This window comes from Vespula vulgaris, chromosome 10 (assembly GCF_905475345.1).
Source record: "Vespula vulgaris chromosome 10, iyVesVulg1.1, whole genome shotgun sequence".
In the NCBI taxonomy this organism is placed as follows: domain Eukaryota; kingdom Metazoa; phylum Arthropoda; class Insecta; order Hymenoptera; family Vespidae; genus Vespula; species Vespula vulgaris.
The window spans coordinates 2,542,741-2,567,500 of record NC_066595.1 but is presented as its reverse complement, the minus strand read 5'-3'; the positions used below and the strand labels follow the sequence as shown (position 1 = coordinate 2,567,500).

Here is a 24,760-nt window from a genome sequence, read left to right as displayed (position 1 = left end):
TAGGGGGTATAGGGGGTGGGTTAAAAAAAAAAAGAGAACGATTTCGTAAAAAATAATAAACGTATTCTTTTTTTTCTTCTTTTTCTTCTTCTATTAATTTATTCATTATTTTTTCTTCCTTTTTTTTTTTTTCTTCCCTTCCCCCAAGCAATCGCATTTTGAGAGATACCGATTTGACAATCACGAATGAGTTTTTTTTTTCTTTTTCTTTTTCTTTTTTTTTTTAATTTTTATCTCTTCAAAGAACCAAAGTGTCAGCGAGATTGCAATCGTTCGTGCTTGAAACGATAATGTTAATGTAAAAATTCGAGAATTATTATTGTTGTTATTATTTCTCTTTTCTACTTTTTTGTTCTCTCTCTCTCTTTTCTTCTTTATGTTCGTTGCCAAGCGAAACCAATTCGTTTGCACGGTCACGATCTTCTTTTAATAACTCTTCCTCTTTTTTTTCTCGCAACGAAAAGCAAACAGTAATTTTTTTTCTATATTTTTCTTTATTAACGTCATCGTCGCTCGAATTTATCGTAAGTGAAAAAATTTTTCTTCGATGGATTCCTTTTTTTCTTTTCTTTTCTTTTCTTTCCTTTCTTTTTCCTTTTTTTTTTCTTATTCCCCTCGATCAAATCTGCCGTTAAAAATTTTCTTTTCCACTCGTTAGACGTTTAACACCAACTGACTTATCTGTTTTTTTTTTGTTCTTTACTTTCTTCTTCTTTTTTCGAAAATTAAATAATGTAAAAAGGAAAAAAAAATTGATCTCAAAACGTCGGATATCCGAAACAATCATTTCTGTTTTTTGTTTTGTTTCCTCAGTTTTTTTCCTTGTATTAATTTCCTTCCTTAATCAATCTTTTTCGACAGAAATTGTTGGTCATCTGTTAGATATATCAAAGATCGATCGTAATCATCGCATTAGTTACAAATTATCGACTTCCGATCGATATTGAATAACCTGTACAAGGGAGATTTTAAATCGCGTTAATCCTCTTTCGGAGAAAGAAAGAGAAAAAAAAAAGAGAAACAAACAGTGAAAAAAAAAGGGAAGAAGAAGAAGAAGAAGGAGAAGAAGAAGGGTCAAAAAAATAAAAAAAAAGTATCATTCAGACGTACGTATATATTTTAAGGGGGTGTCATCGTTAAAAAGAAAAGAAAAGAAAAAAAAAATGATGTCTATTAATTAATGTACAACACGTATTACATACGATTGAATGACATATCGCAATCGACCGATTGTCCGTGGGTCTTATCTTGTCCTCGATGATATTATTGAAGAGTCTACAACCGTGAAAACTTCCGGATATTGTCCGAAGGTTGAAATATAAGGTTGATAGAGGTGGAGAGGATAGGAGGAGGAAGACGGAAGCGGACTTTCAAGCGTCGGCGTCGTTTTCAAAGAATTCAACCGAGATGGCCGAGAAGATGTGAGATTATTCTCGTATTTCTATCTAAGAAGAAGAGCCAATCTCTTATCTGTATCCTCATATTGCATTCTTATTCGATGACAGGCTTAAAACGAAAGAGAACGTCGAGGGGATCGATGGTTCCCTATCGGAGAACGTACAAACTTATGATTCTTTTTCAACTCAACAGGATGAACTAAAAATTTCGTAGGATTATCTTTATTATATATATATATGTGTGTGTGTGTGTATTTTTTGTTTTGTTTTTATTCTTTTTTTTGTAATTATTGTTTTTATTTGATCACATTTAGAAATCATTTTCCAAATGAGAACGAAATCGAAATTCTTTGAAATTTAAAATGAGAATAGAATCTAACGATAGTATTGATTGTTATATTATGTTGTCTATGTATCTATATGATTTTCAGGGACTTTAGTGCTTTTATACATATAATGAAGGTAAGCGTAACCGCCGGTATCCTCTTCATGCCTAATACGTTTCGAAAAACCGGCTACGTGATGTCCGTCATTTGTGGTCTCCTTACTGGTGTGATTTACATGCACAATTCTGTCGTTCTGGTACGTGACATGCTACGTTATACATGTCCGACGAATCGATAAAGCTCGTTCGATCTTCCATATGTTTGTTTAATTTTCTTTCTTCTTTTTTTTCTTTTTTCTTTTATATCGTCATTTTTTAATTTCAGTTTTTGTTAAACTTCTTCACTCTTATTTTTTATTTTTTTTTTCTTCAATCAAGTATGAAAGATATATATATTTTTTTTATTTCATTATTTATTATATCAGGAAATTATATTTGTAATATCATTAATATCAATTATTAATATATATATTTCAATATATAATTAAAATAATGTTAATGTCTCAATTGTCGATATAAGTTAACGCAGTAATACAATTTTCGTTTGCTCATGAAACGAAAAAAAGAAGAAAGCAAAAATGATAAGTCCCACGTTAAGTCTAATCGAAATTGACGACGAAAGTAATTCTTATGAGTCATGCCTTTTGTTCTTATTTGTTATATCAAATTCATGATGGAACGTAAAATATAGAGTAAAAGGAAGCAAAAGTATTTCTCTCTTTTTCTCTTTTTCTTTCTTTTCTCGAATTTTTTCGAAACGTTATTATCGAATCGTTAATTTAAAAATTGTCGAAACGTTGATTTAATATCAATGACATTTCCGTGCCAAATAATAATAATAGTAATATTTATTACGTGTACCTCGAAATGTGAAAACCAGCGCAGCGACATTTTTTTTTTTTAATTTCCTTTTTCTGTACATATATATATATATATGTGTGTGTGTATGTGTATATATATATATATATATATATATATATATATATATATTCATTTGTATAAATTTTTTTTCTTCTTCATTCGTTCACAGGTGCAGTGCTCTCAGATATTATGCCGTCATCATCGTTTGCCAAATTTGGATTTAGCTCAGACCGTCGAGGTCTCATTTCTTACGGGTCCCGAGAATACGCGTTGGTGTGCTAGAGGCTTTGCAATCTTCACGAACATTATCATATGCTTCATCCAGTATTCAGAAGTCGTGATATACATACTTTACGTAGCCAGTTCCTTTCAGCAGGTAACACACGAATCGTCCTACACTCGTACACACCTACACCCACACACATTATATATATATATATACACACACACGTGAATACGTATATGCAGGATGACTCATTTCAATCGATACGAACGAGGAGAAACTGATTAAAAAAAAAAAAAAAAAAAAAAGAACGTATATATGCATATATCGTTGATTATTAACAGGCACAAAAAAAAAATAAAAAGAAAAAGAAAAAAAAAATGGAGGAAACGCACGAAGAAGTTTTTACGTTGGGTTTTTTTTTCGCCTGTATAATATAAGTACGTTTTATGACGTTTCGGTTTACGACGGTAATATAACTTGATCCACGTAAAAAAGATTGTCCTTATTAGGTAAAATGATGTAACGTCAATACGATATGTAAATATTTAAAAATGAGAAAGTATAATACGTACGCTTTCGTGCATGATTATCTTTCAACGAAAATTATCATTGTTCGGATCTATAACATTTTATTTGTATTTATATACGTTTCTTTGATCGACGTTGTTTCTTGATATTTTGTTGATGTCGATGAAACGGTTTCATTTTTATAAAAGAGATATTCTTTATTTATCAATAACAAATCACGTATGAATATTCATATATATATATATATGAATGTTTATCCATTTTTATCCATTTATTAAAAAAAATGTTTTCACAATCGTCTGCTTATAATCGGTATCGTTTTATCGATTGACTATTCGTGATTGGCTATCGTCGAAAGTTTATTAATATTATTAAAAGTAGAATTAACGCATTACAGAATGAAGAAAATCGGTGACATTAAAAATAAAAACAAAGATGGGAAAAAATACAAGAGAGAAAAAAACAAACTCGTTTTTCGTTCAATAAACACAACAACCGACTCGTAATTTCTCGTATATTTTTTCTTTTTCTTTTTTTTTACCATCAGGCTCCCCCTTTCGATAATGTCAATCAAAACCTGTATTCTTATCTCTTCTATCATTAAGTATATACATATATATATGCATTTATATATACACAATATTATATGCATCTAATATATATATATATATATGCGCAACGAAAATGAATAAATACACTTTGATTTTATTATAATATTAATTTAATTTCACAGGTAATCGAATATTACGGAAACATCGTAATGAACATTAGAATGTATGTGTTGATATTTTTTCCAATTTATTGTTGCCTGATACTCGTGCCTAATTTCAAATACCTGGTGCCATTTTCTATCTTCGGTACAATCTTCTTCATCATCGGGATAACGATCAGCTTGATTTATTTTCTCGAAGATTTTCCAAGCCTGAAACGTCTCGATGCTTTCACAAACGTTCGCTCGGTCCCAATGTTTCTCACTATATTTATTTACGCTCTGCACAATATTACAATATTGCTGCCATTAGAAAACATAATGCATAATCCAACTAATCTACCAAGATTGATAATCATTTCCACGTTATTTAACACGATAATTTATATCATCTTTGGTTTTTTGGGATACAACAAATACAAGGATACCTGCGACACCGTGATCAAGAATTTGCCTCTCGACGAAGTGTGAGTGTATTTTATTCTTAGAAAATAAATATGTTTGTGTATTGCTCATGAGAATGATAACGCACTTCGAGATACCGATGTGGAATTATTTATTCGCGATTGAACAAAAAAAAAAAAAAAGAAAGAAAAACGCAGGAATGAAATCGCAGCGAACTATTACAAATACTTAGACGATAAAAAGAACAACGAGATAGATAAAGTGAACCGTGCATTCTTTGCAATGAACGCATTTAAACCATCTTCGATTTTCAATGAAATTCGATTATCTACAACGCAACGTCTAACGATTTATATAAACCATCTAGGAACCATGATAAAATGGTTTCGATGGTTTTGAAAAAATCTATTCACGCAGTGATATCGTCTATGATTGAATTCATGAATAAAATAAATTCGAATTATTTTTTTATATGAATCTGAAACAATGTGGTTCGTAGATGATGGATAACGTGTATATGAATGAAATGGTTTTAATGATTTTTAAATGAGTCTACGAAATGGTTCGTCAATGATTCATAACTTTCATGAAAGAAATTTTATATGAACGTATAAAGTGGTTCGGTTAAAGATTGGTTACCTATATATGAATAACATGATTCAATGAATTGTAAGTCATACTAATAATTCGTCAATGTATTATATTAATTTTGATGGAATGATCAATGATCAATTAGTTTGATCAATCGACCATTAAATTATTTTATTATATTTATTCTATCGTTTTATCGTATACCGTTATCATTTAATATTTTTTGTGCATTAGAATATCGAACAATGTATGGTGGAATTTATGGATGATATTTCAACGAAAAAAAAAAAAAATGTATTTTAAGGTGCAATTAACAATGTTACGTAAATCTTAAATATTAACGTTATTAAAAGAAAGTTATAATTACTATTTCCGAATAATTTATATCGACTTAGATCGAATGCGTTGATATGAACTAACGTTATAAAGAAAATAGAGAAAAAAAAATTGCATCTTCATATACCACTATTGTTCGTATCATATATAATTAATTGTCCAAAATAATTCGAAATTTATTTTGAATTTTTTGTAGTTAAGAAACAATAAGTCGATAATGATTTTTCTTTTTCTTTTTATTTTAATTCTTTCTTCTTTTCTTTTTTTATTTCTTTTTAACGTTACGATATCGATCATTTATGTCCTACAATTCGATCGATAGAATTGGAACGCACGCGGACATATTTGTTTATCTTTTGTTAGAACACTTACTCCGTAATTTTCCTTTTGAGAAAGATTGTCTCTAAAACCTTACGACATTTCGCGGTTTACAAACGTCTCGAGTTTATTCGCTTTCAAACAAAATCGTATCAATAATAATCGGCTTATCAACGAGCTCGACCGCATTCTTAATGTCTCCCTCTAAGAACTCATTCATTAGACACATTTTTCATTCTGTTATATGTCGAACACATATTTTGTTACACGTGGATTTAATGACGTGGCTCCAGTTATCGATCGATTAAAAAAAATTATCTTTTCTCTGCAATGACGGTAAAGGAATCTTTTCTAAAGAACATTTTAGATAAGATTCGACGATACAAATGTTTGCGTTGTTGATCAATACTCGTATATCGTGCATTTTTAGTACGTCGATCAATAATATAATTGAAATAAGAAATTATCTTATCTGATTTTAATGCATTATATACAAGATACATATACATATACATGTATATATAAAATATAGATATACAATATTTAATTATTAAATAATTAATATATTATTATTATAATATTTATTGGCATAATACTAATTAACATAATAATAATTTATTTTAATATATTATCTTTTATCATATTAATATTATTATAGATAACGTATAATTTTATAATATTGTAATATATATATATATATATATATTACATTTAATTTATTACAAAATTTTGCAGATTAGCCGAAATTGTGAAGATTGGCATTTCGATGAGCATACTCTTTTCGATCGGTATAAATTATATCATACCTGTTCAAATAATCTGGCCGATAATAATGCACTTTACCGGTGTTAATTATCGTTATGAAATCCTCTTTCGTTTGGTTGGTATTGCATTGCTAGGTAAGTTACTTTTAAAACAAACGAAAAGAATAATCAGTTGCGTCTGGGTTGAAGAGAATAAACGAAATAATAATTAAAAAAAATAAATAAATAAATAAATCGATTGATTGAAAAAAAAAAATAGAGAGAGGGAGTGCAAAGACGTGAATACAATTGTCGATCTCGCAGCAATCATGGCAATCGCAATTCCACGAATGATTCCTCTTACTGGCCTTCTCGCTGCCTTGGGCATGACGAGTACCATATTGTTTATTCCCATGTTGATAGAGATCAATACCAAGTGGCAGGAAGCAACATACATTTTATATATCAAGAATGGATTTCTATTCATCATTTTTCTCCTCGTTTTGGTAATATAAATAGCGTATTTGACTCATATCGATTGTGTACATATATATATATATATATATGTATATATGTAACAAGTTAAAAATAGTTTTCAATGATATATTTCAATGTATGTATATAAGTATATAAGTACATGTATCTATGTAAGTATATACAACATGGATACGTGTACTACAGTTAAGTATGTATATGGTATCTTGACCCTCTTCTATGGCCTTCCGTAGAACAGTGAACTGACATCAATGTCAAAGAGGCGTAAAAGAAAAATTTACTTTTCTTTTTTGTTATATTTTTTTTTCTCTCTTTTTGTCTTTTTTTTTAACAGTTTATATTTGATTCACGTGTTTTTTTTTTTTTTACGTTTAGAGATACGTCGAATGAACGACATGATTGCAAGAATGATATTTCACGAGGAAACGGAATATAATTAATAATGATTTATTTTGTTCATATTTCATATTTATTAATAATAGTAATAATAATTATGAGTGATAAATGAATTATAATTGATAGATCTTGTGTACACTTGATTATCTATATACATACATACATACATACATATATACACACACATATATATATGTAATAATAATTAATAAAATTTGATAATATAATAATAAATATTACAATATTATAATATTTGTTATTATTAATAAAATACATATTTCATATAAGAATTATTATTATTATTATTATTATTAATATTATAATTATCAATTATTAGATTTTTGGTGCCATAGAAAGTTTGAGTACAATTATAGTGAATACCGAGAGTATAACTAGTTGCTGAGAATTTTTTTAAATGAAGAAAAGATATGAATATTGAGATCTCTCGATCGCGATATAACGACGAGTGAGTGGAGAGAGTGAATATGTACGTAAGTATGTACTGCGATTACATAAGAAAGTGAACCGAAAAACGTGATTGAACATGCCTCTTTGAAATCGATTGCATGCACTAAAGAAGGAAACACGTGCACGAGATATGAAATCGAACAAACATCGATTGTGATTAAAGAAAAAATAAAAAAAAAAAAAACAAGGAAAAATAAAAAAAATCGAAGAGAAAAGAAGGAAGAAAAATATAAAAATTGTTTTTCCAATTTGATAAATTATTTGTAACCGAGAGAATAAAAGGAAAATATTGTATTATATAAAAAATCAAATATAATAAAATTTACGATACAATAATATATAAATCCGTATTGATATATATATATATATATATATATATATATATATATATATATACACATGTACCTATTTATCTACATAAATATATATTTAATATTTGTAATCTTTTATTATACATGTATTATGTGTGTGTATGCGTGTAATATTATATCTAATAAATTATAAATAAATATCTATCTAATAAATATTATATATAATATCTATAATATTTCTTCATACAGATATTACACACACACACATATATATATATAATAAAAAAAAGAAAAAGTTCATAAATAAATAAATAAATAAATAAATAAAAGACATTAAACTAATCATGTATTTTGTATAATAAAATAAAATTTTATAATAAGAAAAATAGAGATAGAAAAAAGTATAGAGAGAGAGAGAGAGGGGGGGTAAACAAAGAAAGAGAGAGGAGATTGACCGAGAACCCAAGAGAAGAAAAGGACAAAGAACAAGACTCGCATTCGGTTAGAAGAAAAAACGGGAAGGTGAAAGGGAGCGAACGAGTTGCACCCAATGTAAGATCGTGGACTCGAGTTAATCGCAGTCAAGCAGTCGTCCTACTATCTCGCGTTTGTTAACAAAAAATCAAAGAGAAAGAAAACAAATTTCGTTGCTTCAAAATTATGAACGATCGGTATCCATCTTTCGTTTCTTGTCTCTCTTTTTCTTTTTTTATTTTCTTGAAGCGAGATTAAGAAAAATCTCTTTCATAAAAAATATAAAATACGATAAATCAACGACGTATACAATAATTCTTAAAACACATTGATCTTTCTCTTTAATCCACCCACGTGCACACAAACACGCAAACGACAATAAATTATTTATCAATCAAAACGATATTATAATCTCTCAAAAATATCGCGATAATAATAATAATAATAATAATAATAATAATAATAATAATAATAATAATAATAATAAAATAAAAAATAAAGCAAACAGTGATATTATAAACTAGTGTTGAATAAAAAATAGTGAAAGAAAAAGGACAAATAAAAGATTGAAAAAAGGAATTAATAAAAAAGAGAGAGGAAGAGAGAAAGAGAACAGAAAAGAAAGTAACAACACCATAACTAATAACGACTAATATCGATAACAATATTAATAAAAAAAAAAACGAACAACAAATGATACAGTTTCACACAGTGATGTCGCAAAAAATAAGTGTCGAAGAATGAAAAGCGCGCGATTAAAAAAAAAAGACAAAAATAAATAGAAGATAAGCAAAAGGAGCAGAGAAAGTGAGGAAAAGGAGGATAGAGAGAGAGAGAGAGAGAGAGAGAAGAGCGAGAGTGTGAACGTAGTGGTGGGGGAGATAATTGAAAAAAAAAGAAAAAAAGAAAAGAGAGAGAGAGAGAGAGAGAGAAAAGAAAAAATTATAAATAAACGCAAAAAAGAAAAGAAAAAGAAGAAGATAAAAAAGAAAGAAAGAAGGGAGAGGAGAAGAGAGGAGAGGAGAGGAGAGAAGAGGAGAAATGTTTGAGGAAAGAGTGTGAGATAAATCGTTTCTACCTACCGATCAACGGCCAATAGAAGGACAGAAGAGAGGGTCGATCGATCGATGGGTACTCGTGGATCTCGATCCCCACTTCTTGTTTGCTTGCACCGTTCCATCAAGGAGTAAGTTAGCGTAGCGCTGGGTGCTCCGCGTTGTCTGTCGACGGTAGTCATTCACGTGCGGTGCCTACACCTCTCTATCTCTCGGTATATATAAACCTGCCTAACGTCGAAGAGGTTGCCCAGTCGCGTTGCGTTTCTCTTAACGGAATCAAAACTCGAACGGATTGAATCGTCGGTCCGTCCGTCCGTTCGTTAGTTTGTCTATCTATTTGTCTATCTATTTATCTATATATATGTATCTATTTTAAAATCATTTCGATCGTTCTACGTTCAATCATGTATCAATGACGTAACGTAATAATTATCGCGATATTATTATTTGTTATTATTGTTATTTTTATTGTTGTTTTTGTTCTCTCTCTTTTCTCTTTTTCTTTTTCTTTTTCTTTTTCTCTTCTTTTCTTTTCGTACGAAATATTTTCTTTCTCTCTCTCTCTTTCTCTCTTTCTCTCTCTCTGTTTTATCCTCTCTTGTATCTATTTCCGAATAAAAACGAAAAGAACGACGAATTTTATTCTTGAAATCTCTCGTGACTCTTTTACGAGTATTTGCCGTGTCGAAGATAGGATAAAAGTTTTGAGTAAGATCGGGTCACGTGAGCTCCACCTATTACACCTGTTGCATCGAAACGAAGATCAATAATTTTGTGGTCCTACGAATATCGAGATACTACTGCTGTTATTGCTACTACTACTACTATTACTACTACTACTACTGTTGCTGCTGCTGCTACTGCTGCTGCTACTGCTGTTACTGCTGTACTAATATTACTACGTTACTATTACTACGTTTTACTACGACAAAGAACGGTGACTCTGTTACGTCGTAACTGCATCAACGGTGCTTTCTCTCGTGCGTCATCGTGAACGAGCGAGAACGTTGCCCCGTTCACAACCCTCATTTCGAGAGATCGATATCAACGAAAGAAAAAGAAAAAAGGAAATGCGGAGGAAAAGATTATTCGACGGATTATCTAACGATTAATAAATCTACGTATATCGATTGATATTCGATTAATTTAAATAAATAAAATATATATATATTCTTCAATACTTTCAATCGATCCCGATCGATAGAATTCAACGAGGAAAATAATTTTGATATTTCGATTGATAGGCAATTATTTTAGAGAAGAAATTTATTTTCGTATCTCGCAGCATCTGTGATACATACAACAGTAAGTATATTTTATTATTTTATTATTTTATGATCGCACTGATTATGTATGTATCTATGTATGTATGTATCTATGTATGTAGGTATGTGTATATATGTATGTATGTATGTGCATATTTGTGGGAACGTGCAAATTCTATTACCGTTCTAACTATTGTTAGTAGCATTTCTTATCTCTTTGTAAGATCGAGTTTCTAACGCACGTTCTAAGAAGACTTTTCCATTAGTTTCTTAAACCACCTTAAATCAACGACAGTTTCTCAAATCTATTCTGATTTAATTCACTAAATCATTCATTCATTTATTCGTTCGTTCATTCTTTTATTTAACCATTCTCGCAACAGTTGAACAAACATGACAATGACAATATTTGAAATTCTTTTTGTTACTATTGACATCGACATTTTTGTGAAATGTATCATCAAATTATTACGAATCCTTGGTAAACGATGAATTAATTTCTTTTGCTTTTCTTTTTTTATAAATTTTCTAACATGCTTGTTAGATAGAATCATTATGACAGAATTATTTCTATTTTTTCTCTTTTTCTTTATTTTCATTCTACTTTTTTCTTTTTCTTTCTTTCTTTCCTTCTTTTCTTTTCCTTCTTTGTTTTTTTTTTTTTTTTTTAATTCGTCATCGTATTAATCCGATATTTCACTCGCCTTTTTTTACTTTCTTTTCTTGTTCACTTTTTTTTTCCATTCTTGCTAGTACATTTTTTTTCATTTTCTTGCTTTTTTATTCTTGCTAGTTCATTTTTTATTCATTTTTTTTTTTTCTTACACGAATGAATCATTTTAACAAATTAACTTACCAATATATTCATTTTGTAAATTATATTTCGTTTCTAATCGAAAATATGCAACTTCAACTACTCGATAGTCCCTCTTTATTATCATTAATTCAATAATCGTTACCATGCTGAAGTATCGCTTCGTGATAAGAAACATCACGATATCATTTTCATTTGTTCACTTATGTCTTCTACATATGAATATGCATATCTACATAGATTCATTTTCCTTTCGTTTGTTATATATATGTATATATATACATTGTACATACGTAAGTAAGTACATATGACGACTGTTGAGAAACCTTCGTTACGCAAGAATCGCTCAAAAGTTCAAGGTTTTTACATCAAAGACTATACATGTAGGAGACTCTGTCGTTTTCTTATCAAAAAAATCAATTTGACAAATTTTCAATCAATCAATCTTTCTCTTTCTCACTTTCTTTTTTTCTCTCACTTACTTTTTCTATCTCGAAAAAATACTTTCTATATAATCGACACCATTGGACAAAGAACGTTGATAGCAAACGTTAAAAAAGCTTCTTATCATTTTTATGAGTTAGAAACAAATTACCTCATATATATATATATATATATATACACACATACACATATTTAAATATATATATATATATTTAGATATATATATACATATTTATATATATTTATACACACACACACCCATATTCGAAAATTTTTATTTAATTATTATCTATCCATATATATATATATATTTATTTATTTATAAATTTTATTAAAAGTTTTTTAAATAAAAAAGAAATATTATTAAAAGTTAATACATGCGACAACAGATACGTATAATATAACAATCGATTAGTCTCGTAACAAAAATTTTCTGTTAGATAGAACAGAACAGAAATTTTTAACATAAAATATACAAAAAGACGGAAACGGAAAGAAACTGCATAATTTTGCATATTTATTGTTCTAAACCAAGAAGATACGAACCAGTGAAAAAGTCGGAAAGGAGGGACGAGGTTAGAGAAAAGATTTATGAGCATTCTTCGAACATGTTATCTCGTGTTAAACCACGTAGACGTTCGTAAGTACTTACTTACATACGTTCGTACAAGAGGATATCAATCGTATATGATAAGTTTAAATAATAATCGTTTTTTAAAATTAAAAATTGGATTAACGATCTAAGTACATTGACGGACTAATTGATAAAATAATAGAATAATAATATAAATACATAGTTCACGAGAACTAATGCATTTAATGCATTTAAATAAACATTCAAATAGTTTGACAAAAAATATAACAATTCCTAACGATGTTCTAACGATAGATTAAGATACGATGATACAATTAATAATCATTTATTAGATACTAATTCGAAATCGAAAAATGAAATTCTCTATTAATCTTGATTTTAAATTAAAAAACTTCCCAATTACATGGAATAAAAATAATAATGATAATGATAATAAGAATTCAGAAATATACATTGTGTGTATATATGTCTGTGTGTGTAAAAAATGAATGGGTGTGGGTGTGTATCTCATAATAAATATTTTATCAGTATTCGTGCTTTTCGTTGTCACTTTTCGAAGGTATCAATCGATTATCTTGAAGAAGTACGCGATTAGCTATATTTTATCATAATTTTTAAGATAACAAACACGAAGTTCGATGCTATACTGATTATATCAATATATTTACTTTACGTCATTGATATATATACATATATTTATATATGTATCTATATACACACTTGTGTGTGTGTGTGTATGTCGATGCATATTTTTTTTTTAATTTCTATCATTTAATATCGCACGGATATGTGTCATTAACATTGTGTGCAATAATTAGCGTCGTAAGAGGCACGGTTCATGATTTATTATACAATTAGGTGCAATGCGTTTTTTATTTATTAAAATGAGAAAAGGGCGGGGCAAAAAAAAAATAATGAGAGGAAGAATCTTTTCATAGTATGATTCATTCGAATTGTTTTCATCTCTGTATTTACTTCGTCCTGGATCGATCGATTATCGAATCGATATCTCACATTCCCAAACATCGATTGATAAACTTTATCTGAAATACTCGAGATGTTATAGCGATAACATTTTGATTGAAAAATTTTTTTACGTAGATGAGACGAACTTTTAGCTAATTCCTAAAATGATCAAGACGAAAGATTTAAAAAAGTTTTTATTTTTACACTTTGATAGTACTGTCAACGATCTTTCACGAGGAAATGTTCGAACCAATCGAATTTCTTTCTTTTTTTTGTCCTTCTCCGTTTATTTATCTTTTAATCTTCATATAAATTTGATACGCGGATAATACAATAATTTCATATAATTAATTTAGTAATTTAATTTTTATTTAAAAACAAATATATATGCTTTTCAACTACGTTGAATTTTATTTAAAAAAAAAGATATATATATATATATATGTGTGTGTGTGTGCGTTGGACGTATTTAATTTAGTTGTTTATTAAATTTCGTATAAACGATTATGAAATTTTTCTATTATTTTTTTTCAAAATGTAATAATGATATTGGTTTCTTACTCATAAAAATTTTACTCGTAAAAATTTCTATAAGTAAATCGTGAATCGAATAGAAAGAAACGTATCGTTCGTTTGTTATAAAAAAGATATTTGCATTAAAAAAGATTTAAATGTATATATATTTTCTTCTTCTACTTTCTTAGAACAATCATCATGGGTAAAATGGAAAAGGAAGCAGAATCCAACTCGATGAAGGATTTTAACAGCAGGTAATGAAACAACGTATTTTATCTCGATTTCAATTTCGTTCTGTAATTTCATTAGCAACGAAGAGAAACGTAATTAATAAGATAGCAATTTTTTGATATTATATCTCTGGACAAGTAGTTGTTAATAAAGTATGATTTTCGATTAGATAAAGGTTATCGATCGATCGAGACATTTAAATCGATCGTAGGATCATAGGAGATGCGTAGAATAATTTTTTCTTCTTTTTTTTTTTCTTTATCGCGAGACGAAATATATTTAAAATTCGTCTGTATCAATACATACGTTTGATCAACGATTAATTTGATAAAATGATGTAATTAATTCGTCTTCTTTCATTTATTTTATTTTATTTTTTTTTTTCTTTCCGATCAGCACGAAGATCGCAGCGATTTCGGTCGGCGATTACAACGAAAAAGATGAGTTTTACGATCCTTTCGAAAACAGAGACAAGAAGCACACCAATTCGTAAGTTAAATTGATTTATATCTAAAAAAAAAATTTATTTTTATTTTTATTATAATTTCTTTTTTCCTCTTTTCATTTTTTGTCTTCATGATCATTGATGCTCGTCTATAAGATTTAACATGAGATAGAAATTATGTCTTAGAATATCGATCGAATTATATATGAAATTCTTCTTAATCTATATTTCTGAGAATTAACGAATGTCAGATAATAAAAGTATAATTAATCATTTTGTCATTATCTTCGAATATCTCAGATTTATTAAGTTTAGATAAAATTTTACAATTACAATCGATTGAGTTTGTACGGTCCGAAAGAACGTTTTCTTTTTCGATTTAAATTTATACATTTTGATTGTAATCAAGATAAACAATTTTTCTTAACAAAATTTCTTAAAAAAAGAAAAGAAGGAGTAAGAAAAAAATAAAAAAGAGAACAATTCACATTGAATAATATCAGAATTGTATTAACTCTGGCTAGTAAGATTTGTGCTTTGGAAGAACCAAAAAAAAAGAAAAAAAAAGAAAAAAGAAAAGAAAAAACGAATGAATAAATAGACAAACAAATAAATAAAAAAATAAAAAAAGGTGTCGAAAAATTGAACGTATGATTTACAGCGATTTAGGTTCGTTGGCTCATCTTTTGAAATCTTCGCTTGGTACCGGCATTTTGGCCATGCCTAATGCCATAAGAAACGGAGGTTTGATAATCGGTGGATTAGGGACGATAATCATCGGTATGATATGTGCTCATTGCGTTCACATATTGGTACGTTCGTCTCATATACTCTGCAAACGTACGAAAACACCAAAGATGACTTATGCTGAGACAGCCTATGCTGCTTTTCTCTGTGGACCTAAAATTTTAAAACCTTGGGCTAATGCAAGTAAAATATTTGTAAACACGGCACTTTGCGCGACCTACATTGGTGGTGCATGCGTTTACATCGTATTCATTGCTACAACGATCCATCAGGTTAGTTGGTAGATCCAATTAATTCGTCATTAAAATTTATCTAATCGTTCGTTAATAACATGTTTCGTCTGTTATAACATTCCTTTTTTTTTCTTTCTTTTATCGTTAAACTCAATCTCGATCGTTAAGAATTTATTACGTATTTTACAGAAATTTAATATATTTTCTATATATATATATTTCTTCTCTGTCGTTATTTCTTAAAAGTGAGATACTTTTGATTATCTCAAATATATGTATTATCAGATAATTCAGTCTCGTCATTCAATCTCTATCATTAATTTTTACAATTATTTACTATAATTAATTAAATATCTATACCTTCGAATTAGATCGTCCTATCGGATAATAATAAATTTATCGAGATGTTCATTTTCATTCGTCAATTTCTCTAGTTTTTTATAATTAGATATACGAAGTTTAAAGATATAAATATTCTTTATAGATTGCCGAGTATTATAACGGGCACAATACAATAAACAAAGGTTCTTTGATGCTAGCATTGATACCAGCAGTGATTTTATTAGGACAAATACGAAATTTGAAATACATGGTACCATTTTCAATGGTGGCGAACGTCAGCATGATGGTTGGTTTCTCGGTTACGTTATATTATATTTTCAAAGACCTTCAACCTATTCAAAACGTCAACATGTTTTCGGAAACGGAACAATTACCAATTTTCTTCGCTACTGTTGTATTTGCCATTGAAGGAATCGGTGTGGTAAGTTAGTTCGTCAGATTAAAAAGCGTCTTTGTCTTACGTAATTTCATTATTAAAAATAAAAGGAAGAATAAGAATTTTTTTTTTTTTTTTCTTTTTTTTTCGATCGAAATCTCTTTAGGTAATGCCAGTGGAGAACAGTATGAAAACGCCACAACATTTTCTCGGCTGTCCTGGTGTACTCAATATAACTATGACAATCGTTGTCAGTCTTTATGCGATGATAGGTATATTCGGCTATCTAGCATATGGAGAGAATACAAAGGCAACGGTCACGTTAAATATACCAGTTCAGGACATGTAAGTTTCTTTGAAATATTGATAACAATCAAGATAATTAATGTCAATCCATTTACTTATGTATTTGTCTAACCCATACATCAAAATCAAAACTTCTTATCGAAGTGTCCTCGTTGTTTAAATACATACATATATATACATACATACATATCATATCATATCATAATCATGAACTTTGAATTCTACTTTAAACTCTATGTTACGTTTAATCGATTATAACATTACAAGAAATAAATTCGATCGTAAATATCGACCTGATTGTATGACATAATTGTCATTTATATACATATGAAAAAAAAAAGAAAAGAAAAAAATTATTCTCATTTCTGATATTAGTTTGGGACAAGTGGTGAAACTTTTGATCGGATTGGCTGTACTGTTCACATACGGATTACAATTATTCGTACCGTTGGATATTATGTGGAATGCAATTAGAACGAAATTCAGTCACAAGTACGAAGCCGTTGGTGAAACGACTTTGAGGGCTGTCATCGTTTTATTGACAGGTAAGTCTGGTCTCTCTATCTCTTGTCCATTTTACCTTATCAAATAAGTCGCACGTTATTTGCCGGGGTCTTGTTCGCGTGGCAAGTGAAACGAATGCCAGACGGCGCGTCTTACTTTCCTAACGTAAGAAGATGAGGAGAGTAGGACAGGCAAAATACTTGTTTGACCGGCGTGCTCGCCGATGATGGTCGAGTATGACTCAGTATCGATTATCGGAATCGTTCTAATGATGACATTGTAACTATTTATCACGATTTTATTTTATTTCTTTAAAATAATAAATATACGTATATTAAAAAAGAAAGAGAGAGAGGAAGAGAACCAACAAAAAGAAAAGAAAAAAAAAGTGTATCAATATATATTGAATTTTATTTATCAATCTGATATTAAATAATTATCTCAATCCATCTTTGTCTCTCTCTCTCTCTCTCTCTCTTTCTCTCTATTCTACGCGGAAACTAGGATTATAACTAATCGACTATTTATCCTATTACTAATTAAAATTCTCTGACAAACAACATGTTCAATCGCTTTTTACGTAAGTTAGTTCCACGTGTGTCTCTTTATTAATGCAAATAGTTCAAACGAGCCAGAAAATAGTACTATTCATCGCATGACACACGGTGTAAGAACGATCGCAAAAAAAAATGTAAAGAGGGAGACAGATAGATAGACAGAAAGAGAGAGAGAGAGAGAGAGAGAGAGAGAGAGAGAGAGAGAGAGAGAGAGAGAGAGAGAGAGAGAAAGAGACAAACAGACAGACAGACATCGAACCACCTGGCCTGAATTGTTCGGAACGATGTCACGTACTCGTTCACTCGGTTATAATAAAAAAAGACGGAAATTAACTAGCAGCCTTGGTTTATTCCGCTTCGATGCGGTCCAAATCGGTTTGCTAATCGTGCAATCTAGTTACACATCGTATTTAGAATTCATTCTTCTTCTACTTCTTCTTTTTTTTTCTTTCTTTTTTTTTCTTCCTTTCTTTTCATTTCGTCAATTTATTTCCTTCATTATTATCGATAAACGGATCAATTACCATACCACGCGTTAAAAGTATTTGAATAAGTATATTACAACGAAATAAATTTTTTTAGAATGGCAACAATTGGTTCCATAGTACAATGGAACAAAAATAAAACAAAATGTTACGCAGTTAAAAACTTCGACTGCTTTTTATCACCTACTGCTCGTGCTGTAACCACGTTTTTTTTTTCTTTTTTTTTTTTTCTTTATTGTTAGTTTTTCTTTTCTTTTTCTTTTTTCTTTTCTATTTTAATCTTTTTCATCCCTTTCTTATCGCATGCTTCTCTTAATTTTATATTTCGCCGATGATCGGCGTTCGATGTTCGGCAGACTTTAATTTGTAAAATATATTTTTAAAATATCCTTGAGCGTGATAATTGGAAAAGAAATAAAAAAAGAAAGAAAGAAAGAAAGAAAGAGCTAAGAACACACTTCTTAGTATAAGACTAAAGTCATTAATCTATAAAATACGACGATAAATTTTTTCGAATCATTCGTCTGTTATAAATTATAAATTGTATTGGAATTGAATTTGATAAAATCACTTGATCATTTGTTGATCAACGCGTTTTATAAATTTTAATCCGATGTTAATTTAACGTTCCTTTCGATATTCTTATCAGATTACAAAAAAAAAAAATTTCCTACTAAATACAAAGAACGTCGGAATTTTATAAAGTACAATAAGATAATCTCCTTCGTAGTCATTCATTTTATTATATTTTACTTTTATATATCACACAATAATATAGTTAGAGAAACGAACAAGGAATTATCATAAATATAATTAAAAATATCGTTAATATAAGCGTTTTAACGAGTCATAACTAATAATAAGTATTTTTAATTCCTTATCATCATTTCAAATAACAATTTCAAACAAACGATGTTTTTTTCCACCTTTTTTCTTTCTTTCTCCTTTTTTTTTCTTTTTTTTTTTTTTTTTTTTTATTAAACTTGTATTATAAGATTACAATCTCTTATTTTTCCTTCTTATAATCTTTTCGTTTGTTTTTTCTTTTTTTTTCAGTCGGTGTAGCTGTAGGCGTGCAAGAATTAGAGCCATTCATTTCTCTGGTAGGTGCAATATTTTTTTCCATTCTCGGCATCAGCATACCCGTTACGGTCGAGACAATTTCATGCTGGGACGGACATTTGGGTACCTTCAAGTGGAGACTTATTAAAAATACTATATTACTTATTTTCTCAATGATGGCATTGGTATTTGGTTCGTGGATATCGATAAAAGATATCATCAAAGCCTATAATAAGAAGTAATTTACAACTATTGCAATAGCAATAATTTTTGTTATTTTTTTTCTTTTTGTTTTTATTTCTTTTTTTTTTTCTTTTTCTTTTTCTTTTTCTTTTTTATGCGACATTACTTGCCATATATCTATAATGTATTTCGTATGAGGATAATACGAAAAAGAGATAACAAAGTAAACACGTCTAGTTTGGAAGCGATGATAAAAGAAAAAAAATAAAAAAAAGGAAGGACAAAAAAGAAACGATAATGTGCGATTATGCGTACATAGAATTCGTTATTTGTAATTTTGCGTGCGTCACGCAATAAATAATTCGTTAGTTATTTCTAACTTTGAGTTAGAGAAATAATTCTCGAATGAAATGGGACTTAAAAATTTATAATAATATTGTAATCATTTTTTTGTTTTGTTTCTTTTTTGTGTAGATATGTACATTTTATATATTTCGCATATACACACACACACAGACACACACAGACACATATATATATATGTTTATTAATAATATTATAGATATGCAGATTTAGCTTGAAAATTAATTGGAAATATTTTTGAAATCGTATATCTAATTGAAAATTCTTTCTTTGTTTGCTTTCTTTTTCTTTTTTTTTTTTTTTTTTTTTCTTTACGATCGATTTCTACTTTAATATCGTACCATTTTAGATTACGTTAAGTCTGCATTTCGTATTAATTTAAAAATCAATAATTCTTTTTTCGTGTGAATTTTAATTTAAAAAAAAAATGTACATATATAGGCATAACAGTGTTGCTGAGCAATATTTAATTTAATTAACGATTTATGATTGCAATTTAAAAAAATATTTCATTATCTATATTAATTAACTATTCAATTTTAATTAATTGAATTCTCATTTAAGAATGATTTGTCATTTTTTGACAATTACGACGTGTATAAGGAATAATTCGCCAATGTGCGAATTTAACTCATTCGCGAGATACACAGCAAAATGATATTTTAATTCAAATGTTCTAAAATCGAAATAAGAATTTTCATTGTTAATTAATTAATTTTAATGATGATTAAATGACTAATTTAATCGTGTCGTACGATTAAGATTGCCATAAATCAAAATGATAATTAAATACGATATTTCAATTGCTTTCGTATATTGAATAATCGTATATCGCCTTAATAACGCATATTATATATCATTTAAATGTAAATAGTTTATTATGTAACACCATTCGCGCATTTATATAAGAGCGTTATTCGTAAACGACGATGTTTACGTTTATAAATATCTTTTTATAAACGTACAAACAGATAGGATATTTCAATCTAAAAAAAAAAAAAAAGGCTAAAACCTTAAAAAAAAAACAAATAAAAAAAAAAGGAAAGAAAAAAGAAAAAAAGGAAAACAAAGAAAAAAAAAATAGAAAAAAGAACAATGGCGATAACAAAAAATAGTAGATCGAAAATTCCAAAATCTGTCGATTAATTATTTCTTTCTTTTTCTCTATATATATTTTCGAATGTTATTCGAATATTTATTTAGAACGTACGTGTGTTCTAGGAGTTAAATATTGTTCGTGTGTATCCGAGAGTACCAAAGTCGGATTAATTTTTTTCATCGGATCGATCGATCGTATTTTCCTTCTTGGTATCGGTAATTTGTAGCATAATAAAATCAATAGAAGTAGACATATGCCGATAACTAATGGGAGCCATTGCAAAATCAATATAACACTTCTAATTCTATAAATCATGAACATTAAATCGAAATTCTTCTTATCCTCGGTTGTACCCTGTAACAAAATAATTTATAATCTATCATAGATCGAAAATATGTTTATTTTTTTCTTTTTTTCTTTTTTTTTTGGTTACTTTACTTTTTCTCTATCTTATTTTTCTTTTTTCTTTTTCTTTTTCTTCTTCTTTTTTTTTTGTTCAAGTATTTTCAATTACTCAGATTTATCGTTAGATCTGTAACGGTTTAGTCCTAATTATATTGTAATTGATTATAATTTTTCTATGTTTGTAACTTTTACGAGTTCCTGGTATTAATTATTTGAGTGAAAGAGTATTATTATATATGTAATATACATATATATATATATATAAAATTTTATGCGATATAAATTATATGTAATATATAATTAAACACACACATGTATGTACACACACACACATATATATATATATATTTAGTATTATAATTTTATAAATGATCTATAAGAAGGAAGGTATTCCTCCTTCTAATAGATCGAAGAGATAAAACAAAGTTGAATTATCACCATCATCATTGTTGTTATTATTATAAATAATTATCAAACCTCGCTTATCCAAATAATCGGAAAGTAACCCTCGGTGACGTTGGCGAGCAATTCGATCGGTTGCGGTGATATCTTCATATTAATTTGCATTTTTTTATAACCATAAACAGGTTTACCAGTAAGCGTGTCGATCAATATAGAACTCGAATGAATTTCCTCTTGGGGATTCAAATCCGGCACGTAGTTTAAAATTTTCGGATCGGCGTGAAGAAAATGAGGCTCGGATAATAACATAGGCACTTTCTGTGAAAAAAAGGAGAGACAAAAAAGTAATAAAAGATAACAAAACAAAAAATCACGATTAAAATATTGAAAAAATAAATAAATAAATAAATAAAGTATGGTACCTAATAGTAGGGATATTTTTTATATGGAAAAAAAAAATTGTACAAGAATTCATCGTTACATTGATTCGTTTTGAAAAAATTGAAAATAATAATAATAAAAAAATATATATATGTATAAATATATATTATAATAATTTACTTCGATATTACTTTGTTATTATATTTTTAATTTACCATGCATTTGTTAACGTCCATGAGACCCATAGGAAGACATGCTCTTTCGTGCTTGGTAGTCGGACAATAACAAACGCTTTCATTATAACTCCAATTTTCGCTTGTATAAACATATCGCCATGCCTCCAATTGATTAATCTTTTCAATTCCCTTGAACTCTATAAACGAAGCTCTGCAAACGAGATAACGAAAGAATCGATGTTACGTATATATGTTTTTTTATTACGTAAATAACGTTTTCTTTTCTTTCTTCTTTTTTTTCTTTTTTTTTTTTCTTACCGACAAGTTTCGATACTGTAAATGTAGATACGTGATGGTGGCTCGTTGTAAAAAGGAAAGATCATACCATCGGTTCCTTTAATAGTATTGCATTCTTCGGTTGTCCAATATTTATTTTTTCGTTTGTTGTATACGGAAGTTATGCTGCCTAATTTTGTTTCATCTTGTATACCTCTGTTAATGGTGATTGGACCAACCCAAGTTCCATTCATCTTCAACGAATATATATATGTATACACACACATGCACATATATATATATATATATTAAAAAAATTCATTAAAAAATATATATTATAAACATAAAAACTAAATAAATAAATATTATAAATGCATAATAAACATTATAAAATATAAATCTAATTTTTATTTATAATATTTATAATGATAATGAAAAAAAAAGTTATATAAGTATATACCGTTCCAAAGAGGCTGTACATGTATTTATTCTCGATTTCAGTGTTCCATAAAATCGGAGGTTTTCTTCCTTTTAACGTCATACAGATTAATTTCATTTTTTTATGTTTACTAATATCGCATACCAAAGATACACCGCTGAACAATATATCTTTAACTTTTGCTTTGACAAATAATTGATTTTCTTCGGGGAATAACATTCCTATATAATCGCCGTATTGTTGAAGCATGTTTAACGAAAAACCTGATAGCTGTTAATGAGAAAGTAAGTTTTGTTTTATTTATTTTTTTTTCTTTTTTTATATTTAAAATTAAATATCTATTAAAATTAGATACGATAGACTTTACCGTGTTTATCGTACCGAGATAGGCCATATTTAAAAGAACAATGTCATCGTCCTCCAAAAATTCACCACTTTCCTCTTCGTTAAAGTAATATGTTTTTTTGGTATTGTAAGTTATTTCGTCTCGTATATCGTTTACGCTCAATATATCTTTTTCAAGGATTATACTATACAAAGGAAGAAAAAAACAGAAGAGAAAAGAAATGAAGATTCAAATTATATAATGATATTAATACATATGATAAATTATTAGTATGATAATTTTAAAAAAATCATAAACGAGTTAAGTAAATTATAATATATACGTAATTACATAGTAATTATATACTTGTAATTTATTCGATTTTTATAAATAATTTTATATAATAATTTTTTTTTAATTTTATTTAATATTCTTATTAAAAAAACACACTCGTAAACGTAAGGACCACGTTCTATAAGCTTCGGTAATTCTCCACTTAATACATCATTCGGATTATCAACATGGAACAAGTATATATTTATTCTAAGATCCAAAGGCGTCGACCAAATACTGTAACCCTTTGTATTGTCCATTAATTTTTTTTCCTATGATAAAACAAATAAGATCAATGATTTTTTCATTAGTTTTTTTATTACTTTTTTTTTTTTACGATCACAAACATCCTTGCATACCAAACGTATTCTTTTGAGTAAATAATTCGACAACGTTTGATTATTCATCATTACTACTCCAGCAGTTATCAAAATGGCGGCACACAAAAACGTAATCACGGTGAAACATCCTTTCACCGATTTACGCATGTTTTTTGAATTTCTTTTTCCCTTTTTTTTTACGATTAGGTTTCTTTTCTCTTCTTTCTTTGAAATATCATCGAATGCAAACGATGAAGAGGTTGGTATCATACTAAAGTAACATGCGTTTCGTTACGTGAAATCTTTCTATCGATAACTATCTTTGCACGATCATATACATATAATTTATTAATTCTTTGATCGCGTGCAACTTGGTAAACATCGTGTTCTATTATCCTCGTCTATAAATATTTTCCATGTTTTATTTATCAATGATTAATCGCTATAGTAGCGAATATAATCGCTGGTA

At 28.4% G+C, this 24,760-nt stretch overlaps 3 protein-coding genes across 5 annotated transcripts; 2 read left to right on the top strand and 1 right to left on the bottom strand.

Annotated features, from left to right (window-relative positions):
- Positions 1–41: 41 nt before the first annotated feature.
- LOC127067053 (proton-coupled amino acid transporter-like protein pathetic) lies at positions 42–8,197 on the top strand. 3 transcript variants are annotated; one of them, XM_051001534.1, is made up of 7 exons: positions 42–1,607; positions 1,829–1,979; positions 2,813–3,019; positions 4,131–4,573; positions 6,492–6,655; positions 6,824–7,005; positions 7,728–8,197. In XM_051001534.1, the coding sequence occupies exons 2-7, from the start codon at positions 1,854–1,856 to the stop codon at positions 7,791–7,793; spliced, it is 1,188 nt and encodes a 395-aa protein (XP_050857491.1). In that variant the 5' UTR covers positions 42–1,607; positions 1,829–1,853; the 3' UTR covers positions 7,794–8,197. The 3 variants fall into 3 exon arrangements, with proteins under 3 accessions (XP_050857491.1, XP_050857490.1, XP_050857492.1); XM_051001533.1 differs by having other exon boundaries at positions 42–1,979; XM_051001535.1 differs by lacking the exon at positions 7,728–8,197 and having other exon boundaries at positions 42–1,979; positions 6,780–6,955.
- A 1,628-nt stretch (positions 8,198–9,825) lies between these two features.
- Positions 9,826–22,607, top strand: LOC127067052 (proton-coupled amino acid transporter-like protein pathetic). The gene is made up of 8 exons (XM_051001532.1): positions 9,826–11,006; positions 14,490–14,555; positions 14,929–15,021; positions 15,639–15,996; positions 16,442–16,720; positions 16,842–17,020; positions 17,357–17,526; positions 19,584–22,607. The coding sequence occupies exons 2-8, from the start codon at positions 14,500–14,502 to the stop codon at positions 19,829–19,831; spliced, it is 1,383 nt and encodes a 460-aa protein (XP_050857489.1). The 5' UTR covers positions 9,826–11,006; positions 14,490–14,499; the 3' UTR covers positions 19,832–22,607.
- LOC127067050 (sensory neuron membrane protein 2-like) lies at positions 20,414–24,518 on the bottom strand. Its single transcript, XM_051001530.1, has 8 exons — positions 24,331–24,518; positions 24,089–24,243; positions 23,681–23,843; positions 23,335–23,583; positions 22,917–23,128; positions 22,638–22,809; positions 22,117–22,359; positions 20,414–21,588 (listed from the first exon to the last, which is right to left on the bottom strand). The coding sequence occupies exons 1-8, from the start codon at positions 24,457–24,459 to the stop codon at positions 21,331–21,333; spliced, it is 1,581 nt and encodes a 526-aa protein (XP_050857487.1). The 5' UTR covers positions 24,460–24,518; the 3' UTR covers positions 20,414–21,330.
- Positions 24,519–24,760: the final 242 nt, after the last annotated feature.

Excerpts from the sequence above, each read along its gene's own strand:
- LOC127067052 (XM_051001532.1), top strand. The coding sequence starts at position 14,500 with ATGGGTAAAATGGAAAAGGAAGCAGAATCCAACTCGATGAAGGATTTT. Across the intron at positions 14,556-14,928 it reads ATGAAGGATTTTAACAGCAG|CACGAAGATCGCAGCGATTT; the intron begins GTAATGAAACAA and ends CTTTCCGATCAG. Across the intron at positions 17,527-19,583 it reads TGTCATCGTTTTATTGACAG|TCGGTGTAGCTGTAGGCGTG; the intron begins GTAAGTCTGGTC and ends TTTTTTTTTCAG.
- LOC127067053 (XM_051001533.1), top strand. The coding sequence starts at position 1,818 with ATGATTTTCAGGGACTTTAGTGCTTTTATACATATAATGAAGGTAAGC. Across the intron at positions 1,980-2,812 it reads TGCACAATTCTGTCGTTCTG|GTGCAGTGCTCTCAGATATT; the intron begins GTACGTGACATG and ends ATTCGTTCACAG. Across the intron at positions 4,574-6,491 it reads AATTTGCCTCTCGACGAAGT|ATTAGCCGAAATTGTGAAGA; the intron begins GTGAGTGTATTT and ends AAAATTTTGCAG.
- LOC127067050 (XM_051001530.1), bottom strand. The coding sequence starts at position 24,459 with ATGCGTAAATCGGTGAAAGGATGTTTCACCGTGATTACGTTTTTGTGT. Across the intron at positions 24,244-24,330 it reads TACTCAAAAGAATACGTTTG|GAAAAAAAATTAATGGACAA; the intron begins GTATGCAAGGAT and ends GTTTTATCATAG. Across the intron at positions 23,129-23,334 it reads TGTACAGCCTCTTTGGAACG|ATGAATGGAACTTGGGTTGG; the intron begins GTATATACTTAT and ends TATTCGTTGAAG.